At 44.1% G+C, this 18454-nt stretch overlaps 1 protein-coding gene across 3 annotated transcripts in view; it reads right to left on the reverse strand.

Moving 5' to 3' along the window:
• The window catches only part of FAT3 (FAT atypical cadherin 3), a 641657-nt gene that overhangs the window by 246015 nt on the left and 377188 nt on the right, over positions 1 to 18454 (reverse strand). For all 3 annotated transcript variants that reach the window (XM_061405994.1, XM_061405993.1, XM_061405995.1), the window contains exon 3: positions 4401 to 4462. In XM_061405994.1, the coding sequence (XP_061261978.1) occupies positions 4401 to 4462 (62 nt within the window). The remainder of the gene's footprint in view (positions 1 to 4400; positions 4463 to 18454) is intronic.

Consider the following 18454-nt stretch of genomic DNA (forward strand, 5'->3'; position numbering starts at 1 on the left):
AAAGAATTGGTGCCTTCATATTGTGATGTTGAAGACTCTTGACAGTCCCTTGGACTGCAAGGAGATCCAACCAGTCCATCCTAAAGGGATTCAGTCTTGAATAGTCATTACAAGGACTGATGACTAAGTGGAAGCTCCAATACTTTGGCCACCTGATGCAAAGAGCTGACTCATCAGAAAAGGCCTGACGCTGGGAAAGATTGAAGGCGGGAGGAGAAGGGGACGACAGAGGATGAGGTGGTTGGATGGCATCACCAACTCAATGGACATGAGTTTCAGTAAGCTCTGGGAGTTGGTGATGGACAGGGAGGCATGGCATGCTGCAGTCCTTGGGGTCACAAAGAGTCGGAAACGACTGAGTGGCTGAACTGAACTGAACTGATGGTAAAAACCATCATTCCCACTTAACAGATGAAGGAAAGGGGATTCAGAGAGTGTGATAGCCTGTCTAGACTCTGTGAGCAGTCTCCACAATAATCTCAGGACTGACTGAATGGATCACCCACGCTTTTCCACACCACTTCCATTCTCTATCTTGATAAATCAAGTTTCATGCTATAAAGAGATTAAATATGGTAGGTGAAGAAAAAAATCTATACAAGTAATTATAAGAAAGAATTAATGTGTTTCTTTATTTCACAGCTGCCTTTTTGATAACGAGGTAATCAAGGCTAAAGTCATAGCCATTAAGGTAAAACGTTAATTCACAGTTTAGTTTATGCATCATTGTCAACTTTGTGCATCTATTTGCTGGAATTAGCCTTCTACCTCCACTGCAGTCATAACTGGCTATCAAGGGATGTATATGACTTTGAATAAATGAGCTGAAAATTCCAGATTTTTGCATTTCATAGTAGGGAGAAAATATCATGCCAATATTTTCACATATTTCTTGATTAGGCAAGAGGTAAAACTTAGAGCTCACTAGAGTAGTTTAAGCTGTACTTGTGAATTTTTCTATAGTCCTTTGCTGCTCTTGTTTCTTTAGCAAGTCCCTTTGATTAGGATAATGACAATTCCTTCTTATAGTCTCAGATTTAAGGCAAATGTTCTATAAACTCCAAAACCCTGACAGTGTGTGTGCATGCACGTTAAGTTGCTTCAGTCATGTCCAGCTCTTTGTGGACAACTGTAGCCTGCCAGGTTCCTCTGTCCATGGGATTCTCCAGGCAAGAATACTGTGGGTTGCCATTTCCTTCTCCAGGGGATCTTTCAGACCCTGGGATTGAACCTGAGTCTCTTGCATTGACAGGCAGGTTCTTTATCACTAGCGCCACCTGGGAAGCCCTGCAGTGTATACACAGTCAAGGTAAATATCCGAAATTAAAGTACAGGCGTAGTACCAGCAGTATGCAATTAAAGCCTTCCGTAACAGGGCCAGCACACTATAAACAAATCATTAATGCCCTCCTGGTTACCTATTCAGAAGTGTATCTCCCAAGTCAGCTTCTAAACAGAGCCTTTCAAGAAGAGTCCAATTTACTTGATTGGAGAGGAAAAAGATGAAATAGAGCCACAGGTTACTATGAGTTTAAAGAGGAGCATAGGGTTATCTTGGCGATTAAAGGCCTTCTAGGAGGTTAATTACTCACAGGCCAGACTTAAAACTCACACAATGTATTGGCAGTTACAAAAATTTGTGTACAGCAGAGAACTCTCTTCTGCACTCTGAATGATATTATTTTATTCATTCTTCTTGCAGGGCTGAGTTAAAGCAATATTCTTTCCATGATCCAATCAGAACAAGGGAAGAAATGACATTCAAATGGTCGCAGAAATATTATACAGAAATGTGAGTAAGAATTTTATAATTTAGGAAGTGAAAGGAAGAGTGTTATATGCGAAAGAGAGAGAGAGAAAAAAGGAGAGAGAGAGACAGAAAGAGGGAGACAGGTACTCAAGCGGTTTTTGAAAACCTCTGGAAGAGCGTTTACTGAAGAGCACCTCTGATGGGGAATACTGGTAAGTGGGCAGAGCTGGAGGGCAAATTAGCATAAGCCTGATGACCTGCAGGTATTCAAATTCTACCCCGGGAACTTCAGAAAAGCATTATGATCTTAGTTGGCTAGAACCATGACGGGATTTGTATGAGACCTTCATCCAAGTCCCCATCATCTCTCACCTGGGTCCTTCTGAGAGAACCCCCTTCCCCAGTCTGCCAGCTACGAAGGCCCTGGCCCAGCCCCTGTCTGACCCGCAGTCTCTCCCTCTGCCAACCCTATCACGCCCCACCCCCTCTCCCTGCTTCATGGCTTGCCACCGAACTTGGGAGGAAGTTCAGAATCCTTACCGAAGCCCTATTTGTGTTTTCCAGCTTGCTTTCCTACCACCTCTACAGCCTTCTAACTTTACACCCTCAGTCACACTGGCTTGGTTCGGTGTCTCCAACAGAAGCTTGGCTTCCTGTCACCAAACGTCACCTCCTCAAAGAGGCCCTCCCAATCGCTCCGCTGCATGTTGCCTACCTGCTCCTCTTTTACAGGCACTGCTATGGAGCCTTCTTTGAGCGGCCCAGAGAGCTTGTGTCTGCAGTGACAGCATTCACTCATCGGCTGCCTGCTTGCCCATCCTCACCGCACATTCTGTACCCCTGGTACGCAGCTCAGCCCTGGAGAAACGGCTAAGCACACTGCTGCTGCCTCTGGCTCCTTCTGCCCTGGAGCTCTGTCTGTCCTGGAGTGTGCAGATGAAGCTGAGTCTTTAGGAAAGGTCAGGCATTGTGACACCGTATGATAATAATGAAAACCACAACAATTTTAACCTGTTAGTCCAAAGGCCCAAAGTGTTGGGTTGGTATTCATGTAAGTCTGTAAAGGATGGGGAACTGTTAAGGATTCCTTTGGGAGTGAATTCGAATGCCTGGAAAACACTTTTGCCTCTTCTCCCTAGAGTCACACTCTGCACCACCCCACATACCCCCAGGACACCGCCTTTCCGGGGACAAGGCAGTAAGTGATCTCAGCAGATTTCCCAGCTAATGAGACACCGTCCCTCTTCCCTGCTGGGAAGTAATAGGTTCAACTATCTGAGAACCCAGCCCCTCCAGGAGGCCTGGCCTCTGCTGCAGAGGAAAGAGGGCCATGAATATAATATAAAGGCTATTATTCTGGCAAACCTATTCTATTTTTGGACCAGGTACATACTGGAGCCCATTAGGATGATTTTGAAAAAAGAATTACAATAATTATTTTTTGGCAGCCTGGAGTCTTTTATCTTTATGTGATGATAGCAATGTTTTAAAAGGGTTATCATAGCGCTGCATAATAATAATAATCTTTTATTAGGTGTAATGCTGTAAGAGTTTTAAAAATACTTTGATATAAAAGGTCAGGTTTGATCCTAATAATGATCCTTTGAGGTATATGGAGTAGCAGTTACTTGCCATATTTCACAGTAGGGGAAACTGAGGTCCAGGGCAGCTGAATGGCTTCTAAGGCTCCAAGCTAATCATGGCAGGGAAGTCCTAGGACCCAAGGCACTGATTCCTAGTCCAGTGTTCTTTAAATAAATCATTACTGGAGAACTGACTTAAAGGAGACTATCAGAAGAGATGTGAGGTGTGTGTGTGTGTGTATGTGCGTATACAGGATGGTGGATTCCAGTGAGTGGTTCCTGGGACTGACAGATCATTTTAGCAGCAAAGACACAATATAACAGAACTCTACCTTCTAAGCATCGTCATCCGCTCAGTATCGAGACTGTCACACTTAAATCACAGCATCATACATAGTACCCAGGCTTCAAGCTTCCCAATAAAGAAACTTGATATGTATGGAAAGAATGTTCCAAAAGACTCTTTCATATCTATTTTCTCATCCCTTGCCTTATGTTTTTGTGTTTTTTTCCTCCAGAAATAATGCTCTTACAGTTTATATTGCTGCTTCTGTCTTAATGAATTATAGGAGCACAATTTATGGTTTCAGAAAGAGTCCTCTCTGGCTGTGAATCAGCCAGCTTTCCCTTCCTTGGTCTCTCCCAAGAAAAGAAATGAGAAGCCTGGCAGTGCCCTTCTTCACAAAGGGCGTGCTTCAGGCTAATTGCTGCACTTTGTCGTGCTCTCTCTCTCTTTTCACATCTGAGGCCACGATGGCTTACAAGTCTCTGCTCCTGAACTTTCTTTTCTGATTATTGACAAAGAGCCCAAAGTCAAGGCAGAGATGTCAATACATCTGCTTGCTTTTCAGGAAGGGCAAAGGTCCCACCATCCACTCTTGGCACACCAGAGTGCATTCACAGGAAGACACCAGAAATCTCCATCTTCAGAACCAATCAGCCCAAGAGAAATAGCTTCACTTTGCAACCCACTGTTCACACACGTTCAAGCTCCAGTTCACGTGGAAGGTTAAAGTAGTTGAGGGAAAGTCAGTTTTAATGAATATCAGCTCCCTCTATGCGCTTACCTCCAGAAAATGTTCTGCCTGCTGTTCTCGATCCAATTTCCTTGAAGTTGTTGTAATCAGACCTGTGTAGAAATGAGAATATTTGACTTGTAAATATCTGGGGCAAGCAGCTTACTGAGTGTGGGAAGCAAGTCCAGTTAAAGGAAAAGCAAAAGCCATGGGGAACAGTATAACTCACCAGTCCTCAGCGACAGTCAGATGGTTTCAGAATTACTCTGAACAAAATAAAACTGACAAAGAAAACCCAAAAAATTTGTTTCTGGGTTCTGCTTTCCACTGTTGAGGTATTTTAATCACTTTGGGGATGTGGAACCTCACTAAAGAACAATTGTTTTTCTGGTAATGAGGAATTTCAATAATTTATTTGCATATATAACTGAAATTCTGCCATAGAAACCTCATTGAAGATTTTAGAGTTCTTGAACAATTAATAGATTGCTGATTAGATTCAGGCTATGAAACAGAACTTTCTTATTTAACTTTTTTACGCTTATATAATATTTTGGTTATACTGACAAAGAATGTTATTTTTGCAATGACTACTTGTACACATAATTATTTCAAATTTACTCATATATGAAAGATCTCATGGTGTAGCTTTATCACGTTGCTTTATTTGTTTAAATCTTTACCCAAAACAAGTTCTTTTTTCTTTAATACCTAATATATGAAATATCTCATGCTGTAGCTTTATCTCTTCATTTGTTTAAATCTTTACACAAAATAAGTTCTGCATTGGAAATAACATTCTTTCCTATGAATGGCATTTCTCATAAATGAATCATCCCTTTGAGCAGAGAGACAAAGAAAAGGGAAGGAGAAGACAAAACTTTCAAGGCCATTCAATTTGTCTTTTGCAGATTTTATCATGATTATTCTTAAATGGCAATTAGGAGGTCAAATTTACATTCCATTTCTTGATTCCACACTGTCCCTGAAAATAAGACCCTCTGATTGGGCTGTTGACCTATGCTGATCAATGAGAGAAGAGAAAAGCTCACTCTCAGTGCTGGTGAAGTGCATGAAATATGGAAAAGGTATGTCATCAAAATCCGCTGAGGCATTCATGTGTTTATTTTCCAGTAGTGGATAGAGTACATGATTTTGCTCCTGCTGCTGCTGCTAAGTTGCTTCAGTCGTGTCCGACTCTGTGTGACCCCATAGATGGCAGCCCACCAGGCTCCCCTGTCCCTGGGATTCTCCAGGCAAGAGCACTGGAGTGGGTTGCCATTTCCTTTTCCAATGCATGAAAGTGAAAATTGAAAGTGAAGTCGTTCAGTCTTGTACGACTCTTAGTGACCCCATGGACTGCAGCCCACCAGGCTCCTCTGCCCGTGGGATTTTCAGTTCAGTTCAGTTCAGTTCAGTCACTCAGTCGTGTCCGACTCTTTGTGACCCCATGAATCGCAGCACGCCAGGCCTCCCTGTCCGTCACCAACTCCCGGAGTTCACCCAGACTCACGTCCATCGAGTCAGTGATGCCATCCAGACATCTCATCCTCTGTCGTCCCCTTCTCCTCCTGCCCCCAATCCCTCCCAGCATCAGAGTCTTTTCCAATGAGTCAACTCTTCGCATGAGGTGGCCAAAGTACTGGAGTTTCAGCTTCAGCATCATTCCCTCCAAAGAAGTCCCAGGGCTGATCTCTTTCAGAATGGACTGGTTGGATCTCCTTGCAGTCCAAGGGACTCTCAAGAGTCTTCTCCAACACCACAGTTCAAAAGCATCAATTCTTCGGTGCTCAGCCTTCTTTACAGTCCAACTTTCACATCCATACATGACCACTGGAAAAACCATAGCCTTGACTAGATGGACCTTTGTTGGCAAAGAGAAAGCCAAAAAAAACAAACAAAAAAAGACTACAGTGGGGTTAAATGGCTCCCCATGGCCTTGAAAATAAAATCCTACTAAAAGTAACATGGCTGTTAGGGTTAGGAAGATCTGAGTTCCAGTAGAACTTGAGCCTCATTATAGGCTCATTGTAAGGCATTAGCATGCTGAATGACACACTCACAGCCTCACTGATCATAAAAGGCCAAAGAGTGGGTGTGACCCAGTTGTGGAAATCCCCGCCAGGTAGTCGGAATAATCTTCCTACTTGTTAGCCCATGAAATTACTTGGCCTGTAAAAACTAACCACTGGAAGTCTCTCGAACTAATTTCGAGGTCTCTGCTGCCTTCTGAGATGGACTGCCTTCTCTCTGTGGAATGTGTCTCTCTCTACATAAATCTGCTTTCCCACTTAGCTCTTGAGGCAGAGTCCCCTTGCCTGCCTGCTTGTATCCTTCACAAACATCCTGCATTAATAATTAAATCTACTTCTTACTTGTCACTTTGTCTCTTGCTGAATTCCTTCTACACTGAGACATAAAGAACCAGAACTTTAGTTAAGTCCAGATACCACGTGAGTGATTTTTATAAAGACAGAGGGTTCAATTTCCAATCTGAGGTTTGACAGGGTCCAGGTTTCATGAGGTGTGCCTAGGTTTGAGCTCCAAACAGAGGGACGTGGTTTGAACCCCACTCACTCCACTCTCATCCGTCCTCACTCCCATGGGAGGGAAACGCACACTCCCCTTGCACCAATGATCTGCCTTTCCATGAAAGTTTCCTGGAATGTGCCCCCACCTTTCTGCTTCATCCACAGATTTTCCAAACTGAGCTCAGGTGTTAGAGAGGTGACCCTCTCTCCCAGGGTTAGGGGGCTGATAAATACTACCAGCACAAGTATACTCCACCACCCTATCATTCTAGGCCCTACACTTCTTTGCTCACAGGTCTGTATTTTCCCACTAGACAGAGTGACTTCATGGGAAAGACCTGCCTTCTGCTTCAGAAGCCCTGCTGTCCACCTAAGCACCTGGCCTAAAACAAAAACTAAAACTGGAGGCTCATTAGCAGTCAGTGGACAAAAGCTGCTGGGGAAAGGGAGATCACTCATATTCTGATCCTCAGTTTTGCTACAGGCTTAGACGTGGCTGTTTCGGAGGTACTGTTCTGTGTGTGGGGAGAGTATCTGCGGGTGGGGAGGAGGCGTGTGTCTTTAGTGCTCAGTTAAAGCCATTTTCTGAGTTCCTCCATGTGAATGGTGCAGTGCTAGGCACTTCTGCATATAAAAATGAGTTACTGTCAGAGATGATGGGGAAAGGCTGCCGTCAAGAGTTTCAAGGTAGGGGGCTTCCTTGGTGGTCCAGTGGCTAAAACTCTGTGCTCCAAACGCAGGGGGCCTGGGGTTCAATCCCTGATCACAGAACTAGATCCCATATGCTGCAACTGAGGGTTCTGCATGCCGCAGCTCACAGATCCTGCATGCTGCAGCAGAGACCGAAGACCCCACATGCTATAAAGACCTGGCACAGCCAACTAGGCAGAGAGGTAGATAGATTTAAAAAAAAGAAGCTTCCAGGGAGAGAATCAGTAACTTCCCTTCCTTAGCTGCCCATCAGAACCTCCCGGGAAACTCAGAACACGTGGTTCTGTGCCCCATTCCATCCCTCATTTCCTGTCTCTGAATCTCTTGGGACGATGCCTTGAGATGGTGCTCTGATTCTACGAGAAGGCTCTCTGCAATGCCAGTATTCTGTGTTGAATTTCAGCATGACCTTTTACTGACATGAGTTTTTCTGCCCATCCAAGAATGAAATACACTGAGCAGCTTTAGCATCTGGGTCAGGCCTTGGGCTCACTGTGTGTGTGTGTGTGTGTGTGTGTGTGTGTGTGAGAGAGAGAGAGAGAGAGAGACGTGTGAGCAAAGGGGACATGGAGATGTGTGAATGCACTGGTGGGTGAGGTGATCGGGGGGAACAGAGAGGAGCCTGCTCTGAGTCCTACTGACTCAGGGTCAGCCTGTCACACCAGCGAGTGCCTAACACACAAATCTGATGCCTTCACTTTCAGGTCAGGCTGTTCCACAGGCTCATTTGTCACGGAAGCTCTTTCTAAGTGAGAAGTAACTGTGTTCTTGAAAGGGGTCGGGAGGCTTTCGCAGCCCTCACCCCCTCTTCAGGGAGCCTCTTCTGTGAGAGGCGCCAGTGGGAATGAGAAATGCTTGTTATATGGAGGCTATAAAGGGGTGAGCGGCTGACCGCCTCTGCTCCTGTTGGCCTGCTGCCCTTCCCCTCTGCCCTCCGTGGGCTCCTGAGTCAGTCCAGGTCCTCCTCGGGCACGTCGGGCAGTCGGCCCACTGCGGTGACGGCGCTCTGGAAGGAGGTCAGCTTCCCCTCCCCACTATCCCGAGGGTAATTCTTGAGGAAAGCCACTTGTCACAGAGCTCGTGTGCAAGTGGGGGGCAGGTGGCTCCCTTCCACCTGCCTACCTTCCCCAGGGTGTGCTTTTCACTTGCTTACAGCCCACAGAGAGGAAGGCGGGCTTCCTGAAGAGTCTGACCAAAACACACATGGCAGTGACCCCAGAGCTATGAGAAAGACAAAGAGTCTCCGTCCCTGAAGGAAAAGGCAAGGAAACCTCCGCCGGGCTCAGTTCTCTGGGTTTCTTTCACCTTTATTTTCACAGATTGTGAAGAAAGCTGAGCACCGAAGAACTGATGCTTTTGAACTGTGGTGTTGGAGAAGACTCTTGAGAGTCCCTTGGACTGCAAGGAGATCCAACCACCATTCTGAAGGAGATCAGCCCTGGGATTTCTTTGGAAGGAACGATGCTAAAGCTGAAACTCCAGTACTTTGGCCACCTCATGCGAAGAGTTGACTCATTGGAAAAGACTCTGATGCCGGGAGGGATTGGGGGCAAGAGGAGAAGGGGATGACAGAGGATGAGATGGCTGGATGGCATCACTGACTCGATGGACGTGAGTCTGAGTAAACTCCAGGAGTTGGTGATGGACAGAGAAGCCTGGCGTGCTGCAATTCATGGGGTCGCAAGAGTCGGACACGACTGAGTGACTGAACTGAACTGAACTGAAAGTAAAACATAGGAGAAAACTCTAAGTCAAAGTGAAATTCCGGAGTTCCCTGGTGGCCCAGTAGTAAAGAATCCACCTGCCAATGCAGAGGCCACATGTTTGACCCCTAGTCTGGGAAGATTCCACAGGGCCACTGAGCCCCTGTGCCACAAGTACTGAAGCCCGCGCGCCCAGAGTCCCTGCTCTGCAGCAAGAGACACCAAGCGGTAAGCAGCTCGCCCCCGCGACAAAGAGCAGCCCTGCCGGCACCAGGGAAGGCCCAAGGGCAGCAAAAGGTCGGGCGGAGCCGAAAATGAATTATTCAATTAAAAAAGTGAAAATTAGTAGGAAATGGGACGAAGTAGGGCAAGGGACACAGAGTGACTTCTAATGGGTGCAAAGTTTCTTTTGGGGCTGATGAAAATGCTCTAAAATTACAGATTACTGTTATGGCTGCACGGTTCCCTAAGTATTCTGAAAGCCAGTGAATTGTATCTTTTAAATAGGTGATTGTTATTCTATATAAATTATGTATCAGGAAAGCTGTTTAAAAATCAGCAGGAGATCATAAACTCTGCCTTTTAGATTTTAACAAGTCTTTCAGTTTTGGAGGAGACAGATCTTTAAAAATACTTAAATGATTAAACGAATATATCTCACCCATATTTTTCACTGTATTTCACTATATTTTTTAAGACTGAATGAATGAATGAGTCAGTTAGTCTACAAATCTGGTAGGAAGAAGGACTGGAATGAATAGATCCATCAGGTTTGTCCATGGGGAATCTGGAATATAAATATAATGAAAAGAACATTTTGGGTTAAAGTCACAATTGGTGGTTATTTGCACTGAAAATAAACCTTGTTGTCAAGACAGGGTCAACTAAACCAAGGAGGGGAAAAATCTTTCTCCCCTCTAGAGGCACACACTGAGGATGAGCTCTGGGGCTTCAGCAGCACAGTGCACTTTGCAGTCACACGGGAATGAGGTGGACCGTCTCCCACAGACCAGAGTCATTAGACAAAGCTGCCAAAGCTGCGTCTTCCCTTCTAACAGCTTTGTTGTAGCTGAATGCAGTTGGGCCTTAGAACAGGGCAGAGCCTGAAACAGAGCAATTCCCTCTTCAACTGCTCCGATTCATCACTGTGGAAGGCATCCTCCTTGTGCAATCTCTGCAAGAGAGAGGCATGCACATCACACATGTAACTGTAGACCCATTGGGCGCAGTAAATTGGGGACTGACATGAGGAAATTGAATTTCAAAGATAAATCATAGGCAAGCTTTTGAAAGTGGTTTGGAGATATAAACAAACACATCATTTGATATAATTACATATGCAAACCTCCAATTTAGGAGGGGATTACGCCAGTCCTAAGTGAATGATACTCAGTAAAGAGAAGGGGAGAGCATATGGTTGGAACCATGCAATTACTTTAAAAAGAACTGCTTTTGATTTTTTTTTGTTGTTGTTGTGGAAATGGGGGAATCTAAAAACCTTTCTGAGAAATAGGCTGAGCATGAAAATGGGGCTGCCTGCTCAGAAAAGAACTCAAAATGTTCTAAGTAGTTATGGTCAGAGAAGTGATACTCAAAAGGATGACATCTTTTTCCTGCTTTTCCGCCCTGTGGGTGTCCTGGGTCGCAGCTGTGTAATCTAGTGCCATGACATTGACATTTTCTTTAAGTGCTACTTGAAGCTGTGTAGGTCTTTGCTCAGCATAATTTTCCAGAACTGTTGGAAGCTGAGATTGGTATTACAAATACAACTGGAATAACAGCCCTGTGAGCTACAATTAGTGTTTACTCTCTTTTTCCATATTCCATTTACTCTTCTTACCATGTTGCCATGCCTACCCCGACTATCTGGTAAACCCTCTCATCATGCTTCCAGAAAGTTCAAATGTCACCTTCTCTGCAAATCATTTTCTGACCTTCCCTCCTCCAGCATGCTGCATGTAACTCATCTATTGTCTGGACCTCTCTCTGGACCCCAGTGGTAGGAAGGCTTTGTTTGGGTGGGTCACCAGCTGAGCTCAGGAACCTAGATTAGTGCCATTATGTTCGTTGAATATAAAGATACTACTAGTATACCACCATATGACCCAGCAATCCCACTCCTAGGCACATACCCTGAGGAAACAAAAACTGAAAAAGACACATGTGTCCCACTGTTCACTGCAGCACTATTTATAGTAGCTCGAACATGGAAGCAACCTAGATGTCCGTTGACAGATGAATGGGTAAAGAAGGTTTGGTACATATACACAATGGAATATTACTCAGCCATAAAAAGGAACACATTTGAGTCAGTTCTAATGAGGTGGATGAACCTAGAGCCTATTATAAAGACTGAAGTAAGTCAGAAAGAGAAAGATAAATGTTGTACACTAATGCATATATACAGAATCTAGAAAAATGGTCCTGAAGAATTTACTTATAGGGTACCAATGGAGAAACAGACATTGGGAATAGAATTATGGACATGGGGAGAGGGGAGGAGAGGGTGAGATGTATGGTAAGAGTAACATGGAAACTTACATTACCATATGTAAAATAGATAGCCAATGGGAATTTGCTGTATGGCTCAGGAAACTCAAACAGGGGCTCTGTATCAACCTAAAGGGGTGAGGTGGGGAGGGAGATGGGAGGGAGTTTCAAAAGGGAGGGGATATATGTATATCTACGGCTGACTCATGTTGAGGTTTGACAGAAAACAACAAAATTTTGTAAAGCAATTATCCTTCAATTGAAAAATAAATTAATTAAAAGAAATACTACTAGTATAGAAGGTCTTCCCAGGTGGCTGAGATGGTGAATCCGCCTGCAATGCAGGAGACCCAGGTTCAATCTGTGGGTCAGAAAGAACCCCTGGAGAAGGGAATGGCAACCCACTCCAGTATTCTTGCCTGCAGAATTCCATGGACAGAGGAGCCTGGTGAGCTTCAGTCCATGGAGTTGCAAAGAGTTGGACATGACTGAGTGACTAACGCATGCACACGCACACACACACACACACACATACAGTATAGATATGGCTCTAGTTTTTTGTTAAGCAATCAATCTTCCCAAACAGGATATAAGCAAAAGGTAGTTAATAGATCTTATTTATCCTGTGTCTCTGATATTTAATATAGAACCTGGTACATTGAAGGTATCAAGCAAAACTTGTTTGAATGAGGGTAACATCGATAGAGTCCCCCAGGACTGTCAGTATTGCCTTATACGGAGTGGTCAGTCCCCCAGGACTCTCAGTATTGCCTTATATGGAGTGGTCAGTCCCCCAGGACTCTCAGTATTGTCTTATACGGAGTGGTCAGTCCCCCAGGACTGTCAGTATTGTCTTATACGGAGTGGTCAGTCCCCCAGGACTGTCAGTATTGCCTTATACGGAGTGGTCAGTCCCCCAGGACTGTCAGTATTGCCTTATATGGAGTGGTCAGTCCCCCAGGACTGTCAGTATTGCCTTATATGGAGTGGTCAGTCCCCCAGGACTCTCAGTATTGCCTTATACGGAGTGGTCAGTCCCGCAGGACTCTCAGTATTGCCTTATACAGAGTGGTCACATAGCTCCTAAGCATAGAAGTAAGGTTATCTGAATGCTTTCTTCCATTCTTTGAATAATTTTAATGTTTTCCCAATTTTTGGACACTCTTCCATGCTGATAGTTGGAGGTCATTAAAACCATTCCTGATAGACTTTATTTATTTTCAGAAGTTGGTTAAAGATTTTTAATGTTAGACACAGTAACTCTGTGCTCATTCCATAGTCCTCCCATGTCCTGGTTTCTAATGAATTCATGGAGAAAGGTAGGTAAATAATAATGCAGTAGTATCCAACATTTATTGAGTACTATGTGCCAAACACTAGCACCAAACAGCTTGCATACACGATCTCATTTAAATGAACAAGAGTTCGGAGAAATAGGAGCTATTTTGACTCTGGAAACTGAGGAAGAAATGAGAAATAACTTGCCCAAGGTCAGCCAAGACCTGCACCCAGGGACTCTGACTCTGAAGCTTTTCGACTGTCTTCTTAGCAGATAAGAACGCAGAGCTGTGGCAAAGCCACCCAGCCAGGAACCAGAAGACCTGCAACCCAGTTTCAGCTCTGCCAGTGACCGGTTATGAGATTAGAGAGGTCACATCTTTTATTTTTTCTTCTCTAGAACTGTTTCCTCATCTAGCCATGTCCTAAAGTCTCTTTTCAATGTGAAGAATCTACAGTAATACAGAAACATTAAAAGCAATCATTCTTCCTTTCCGGCTCCCTCACTGGACCCCACTTTCTCCTTGATGAAACTGAGTCCAGCTGTGTAGGACACGGGAAGGTCACCCAGGTAAAGCAAGAGGGGTTGTGTTCTGGTTTTTATTTATTCATGAAATTAACACTTAATACCCATATGTATATTTCTCAAAAGGAGCAAAGTAAAACATCAGTTATCTATGAATGCATGTTTTTAAGTAGGGGAAAAAAGCTAGTTATTTTCATGTTTGCTGTCTCTTCTACAAAATTCTAACTTCTAGAAACAGAGAACAAACCTGACTCCATATTGGATCTATGCCTTTGGCTCCAGGGCTCTGCACCTTTGTAAAAGAATGTTGCCTACAACCTGAAATAAACCTGATAGTCCATTCTCAAGGCTTTGACCCTTAAAGATATAACACTTTTACATTCATCTAGAGATTAATACACTATATAAAAGAAAGTAACAATTGTCTTGTTGGAGCTTTATAAGAACATTGTGACTAGACTTCTGTGGACAGGTACAAGAACAAAGAATTCCAGCACCAAGCAGTTCACAGCAACCAGCCACAACCCTTCCTCTTTTAAAATAAACACAATTTCTAACTCAGGTAAAACAGTACTTAGGAGGACATTAGTCCACCATCTTCTGAGTCTGCTGGCTATCCAAATAAAGTCACCATTCCTTGTTGCAACAACTCATCTTTTGATTTATTGGTCTAACCTGTATCGAGCAGTAAGAACTTGGACTCTGTAACAGAAACTATTTCTACATCTCATTTCAGCCCATTAGAAAGCCTTATTCCCTGTAGTATTTACATGCAGACATAAGACTATTCACTGAATTTGGAGAGAATGAAAGGGACTCAGTAAATGCAAATTTCAGTATTGTAGAAAAAAAATTAAAGCTTAAGTGAAGACATGCATTAGGTTTGCTTAAAAAAAGACTAAATAATGTGTGTTTGGACTATATGATGTTTCTTTGAAAAGAAAAGAATAACCAGAAAGACAGAAGCATATACAACACCAGTTATGAGGGAGGTTAACAAAAGGATTCTGGGAACTGGCCCCATCAGGGTATTTTCTTAAGTAGGAGCTGTTTTATCTGATATAAGATTTGGAGTTACTCAATTAGGTGCACAGTGCTGCTATTAAATTTCCTTCAGAAAATCTGATAGGGAAAATCACTGGTGGAGCTTTAACATCCTGCAACTTGGATGTTTCTTTATAAATAGTGATTTCCAAAATGCTAATACAAGTTTTAAGCTGCATATGTGAGAGTGCATCTTAAACATAAGTATGAAGACGCTGTGTGTCCAATATGGTTCACAGCTGTTGGTTTTCCATCACAGGTAAGTTTCACTTGTATTTCTTTGCAAGCCAATGGATAGCATTTCCCAATTCTGCCTTGAAAAGTTAAAATTAAAGTGAAAATCACTCAGCTGTGTCCAACTCTTTGTGAGCCCATGGACTATACAGTCCATGGAATTCTCCAGGGCAGAATACTGGAGTGGGTAGCCTTTCGCATCTCCAGGGGATCTTCCCAACCCAGGGATCGAACCCAGGTCTCCCACAGTGCAGGTGGCTTCTTTACCAGCTGAGCCATAAGGGAAGCCCAAGAACACTGGAGTGGGTAGCAGGGAAGTCGCGGGCAGTGCTCTTCTGCCAGAAACACTTCCCTCTTTGGATTCCATAGCTGCCACAGGTAGAAAAGGGGGAAAGCCAGCTTACGAAGGTAAGTGCTGATGCTGGTACATACGTTGCACCTCCATCAGCCTTAGAGAACAGATGGACCTGTCTGCAGCCTGGAGGGAGAGTTCTGAGATTCAAGCAAACCCTGTTCCCTCTCTGTACCGCTCATTACAGACAAAATCGATTAAGGGATTTGGGTCAAGACAAATGGCAACCCACTCCAGTGTTCTTGCCTGGAGAATTCCAGGGACGGTGGAGCCTGGTGGGCTGCCGTCTATGGGGTTGCAAGTCGGACACGACTGAAGCGACTTAGCAGTAGCACCAGCAGCAACTTGTCATCAGGGTGAAAGATAAGATAGTAGCTAACAAGGGAGGAGTACAGTTGAGGCTGTATGGTTAAGAATATTTCCAAAGGCTGCCTCCTCTGAGTAATTCTTATACCAGGTGGTCCTGCCACATATACCCACATATGCACACATACATACACGTGTACACACACATATACTTAGGACTCAATGGACACGAGTTTGGGTGAACTCCGGGAGTTGGTGATGGACAGGGAAGCCTGGAGTGCTGTGGTTCATGGGGTCGCAAAGAGTCAGACACGACTGAATGACTAAACTGAACTGAGAGATGCTGTGTATGAGCCCCGTTTTGTCAGAATACCTGGATACTTACCAGGCCCATCTGTCCTTCCCTCAGTTCCTCGCCTCATTCCCAATCCTCATGGCTCCTTCCCTCCCGGGCTCACACAGCCCTTCGGCTCAGCCTCATGATTCAGCCTAGATGAAGAAGTATTTATACACCTGAGGAAGTCTCTAGGTGATTTAGCTAAACCTTGAATGCCATATTGGATTTCTTCAGAGAAATTAAGCTGCAGATGGTGAACCAACATTAGGGATGTCGCATGCAATGATGCCATTTTAGGTGCCATTAACACGCCACTGATGTGTGTGCTCAGATGTGCAATATGGCGCCCGCCACCCCTTTCTCTTTCTGCCAAGATATTTTTTTTTTTGCAGAATTCTGAATATTGGATGATCAAAATAAGGAAGTGGCTGGCAATTTAAATTACATTATATGGATGGGTTGTAAAGATTATCTAGCCTGAGGCGCATCATGTACCATCAAGTAACCAGTCCTAAATTCTGGCATCAGACTGCCTTGCTTCACAACTCAATACCAGCCCAAGGCAGCTTTCTGTTTTTAACAAATTATTTAGCTTCTTTAAGTAAAATGAGGCTTATTAAATTAAATGCTGGGCTGTGCTTAGTCTCTCAGTCGTGTCTGACTCTTTGTGACCCCATGGACTGTAGCCCACCAGGCTCCTCTATCCATGGAATTCTCCAGGCAACAATACTAGAGTGGGTTGCCATGCCCTAATAGTTAATTTAAAATGCTTCACTCAGTTCCTAGCACATCTGTTGTTATTCAGTCGCTCAGTCGTGTCTGACTCTTTGTGAACCCATGGACTGCAGCATTCCAGGCCTCCCTGTCCTTCACCATCTCCTGGAGTTCGCTCAAACTCATGTCCACTGAGTCAGTTATGCCATCCAACCATCTCACCCTCTGTCCTCTTCTCCTCCCGCCTTCAATCTTTCCCAGCATCACGGTCTTTTCCAATAAGTCAGTTCTTCACATCAGGTAGGCAAAGTATTGGAGCTTCAGTTTCAGCATCAGTCCTTCCAATGAATATTTAGGGTTGATTTATTTTAGGATTGACTGCTTTGATCTCGCTGCTGTCCAGGGGACTCTCAAGAGTCTTCTCCAGCACCACAGTTCGAAAGCATCAAGTCTTTGCCGCTCAGCCTTCTTTATGGCCCAGCTCTCACCTCTGTACATGACTACTGGAAAAATCCTTGCTTTGACTAGATGGACCTTTGTTGGCAAAGTGATGTCTCTGTTTTTAAATATGCTATCTAGGTTTGTCATAGCTTTTTTTCCAAGGAGCATGCGTCTTTGAATTTTAAGACTTCAGTCACCATCCTCAGTGACTTTGGAGCTCAAAAAATAAAGTCTGTCACTGTTTTCATTTTTTCCCTGTCTGTTTGCCAAGAAGTGATGGGACTGGATGCCATGATCTTAGATTTTTGAATGTTGAGTTTTAAGTTAATCCTGACACATTAAAAGCTCAAAAATGCGAGACAGCAAAAGAGACACTGATGTATAGAACAGTCTTGTGGACTCTGTGGGAGAGGGAGAGGGTGGGATGATTTGGGAGAATGGCATTGAAACTTGTATAATATCATATATGAAATGAGTCGCCAGTCCAGGTTCGATGCACAATACTGGATGTTTGGGGCTGGTGCACTGGGATGACTCAGAAGGACGGTATGGGGAGGGAGGAGGGAGGAGGGTTCAGGATGGGGAACACGTGTATATCTGTGGCAGATTCATGTTGATATATGGCAAAACCAATACAATTGTAAAGTTAAAAAATAAAATAAAATAATGGAAAAAAAAAGAAAAAAAAAGCTCAAAAATGTTACTCTTATTATTAGCTCCAAGAATCATCCCTGGGGTATCATATGTGTCCAGTGGTCTAATCTTGCTTCCTGGCCATCTCGAAATTTCCAACACTAGAGTCTAAATATTGGGGCAACAAAAATTGTAAAATTTCTATTTCTTACCCTTTTATCTGACAGAGAAACTGATGCTTGCACTTTCAATATTAACAACTTGTTCAAAGATTTATTTGTGAGAAATCCTTCATCCAAGCATTGCTAAATTTTATTGAGAGGAGAGTGAGTAGCAAAGTGTGGCATGGCAGAGCAGCATCAACACCAGCTGGGAGCTCGGTCAGAAACGCAGAGACGCAGGCCCTCCCAGACCCTGAGGATATGCGCCTCACGCTGACTTCTGAGGAGCTTGACTGATGCCAGGGTCCCATGCCCACACATTCTGAATTATGTAATATGGGTAGAGGCCTAGGGATTTTTCAGATGCTCCAGATGATTGCAATAGTCAGCCAGAGGTGAGAATCACTGTATATAAAGATATTATCAAGGGGTATTGCGAAAGTGGAAGTGTCAGTCGCTCAGTCATGTCCGACTCTTTGAGGCCCCACGGACTGTAGCCCACCAGGCCCCCCCATCCATGGGATTCTCCAGGCAAGAGTACTGGAGTGGGCTGCCATTTCCTTCTCCAGGGAACCTTCCCAACCAAGGAATCCAACCCCCGTCTCCATATTGCAGACTCTTTACCATCTGAGCCACCAAGAAAG

This window comes from Bos javanicus, chromosome 29 (genome assembly GCF_032452875.1).
Source record: "Bos javanicus breed banteng chromosome 29, ARS-OSU_banteng_1.0, whole genome shotgun sequence".
Lineage (NCBI taxonomy): Eukaryota > Metazoa > Chordata > Mammalia > Artiodactyla > Bovidae > Bos > Bos javanicus.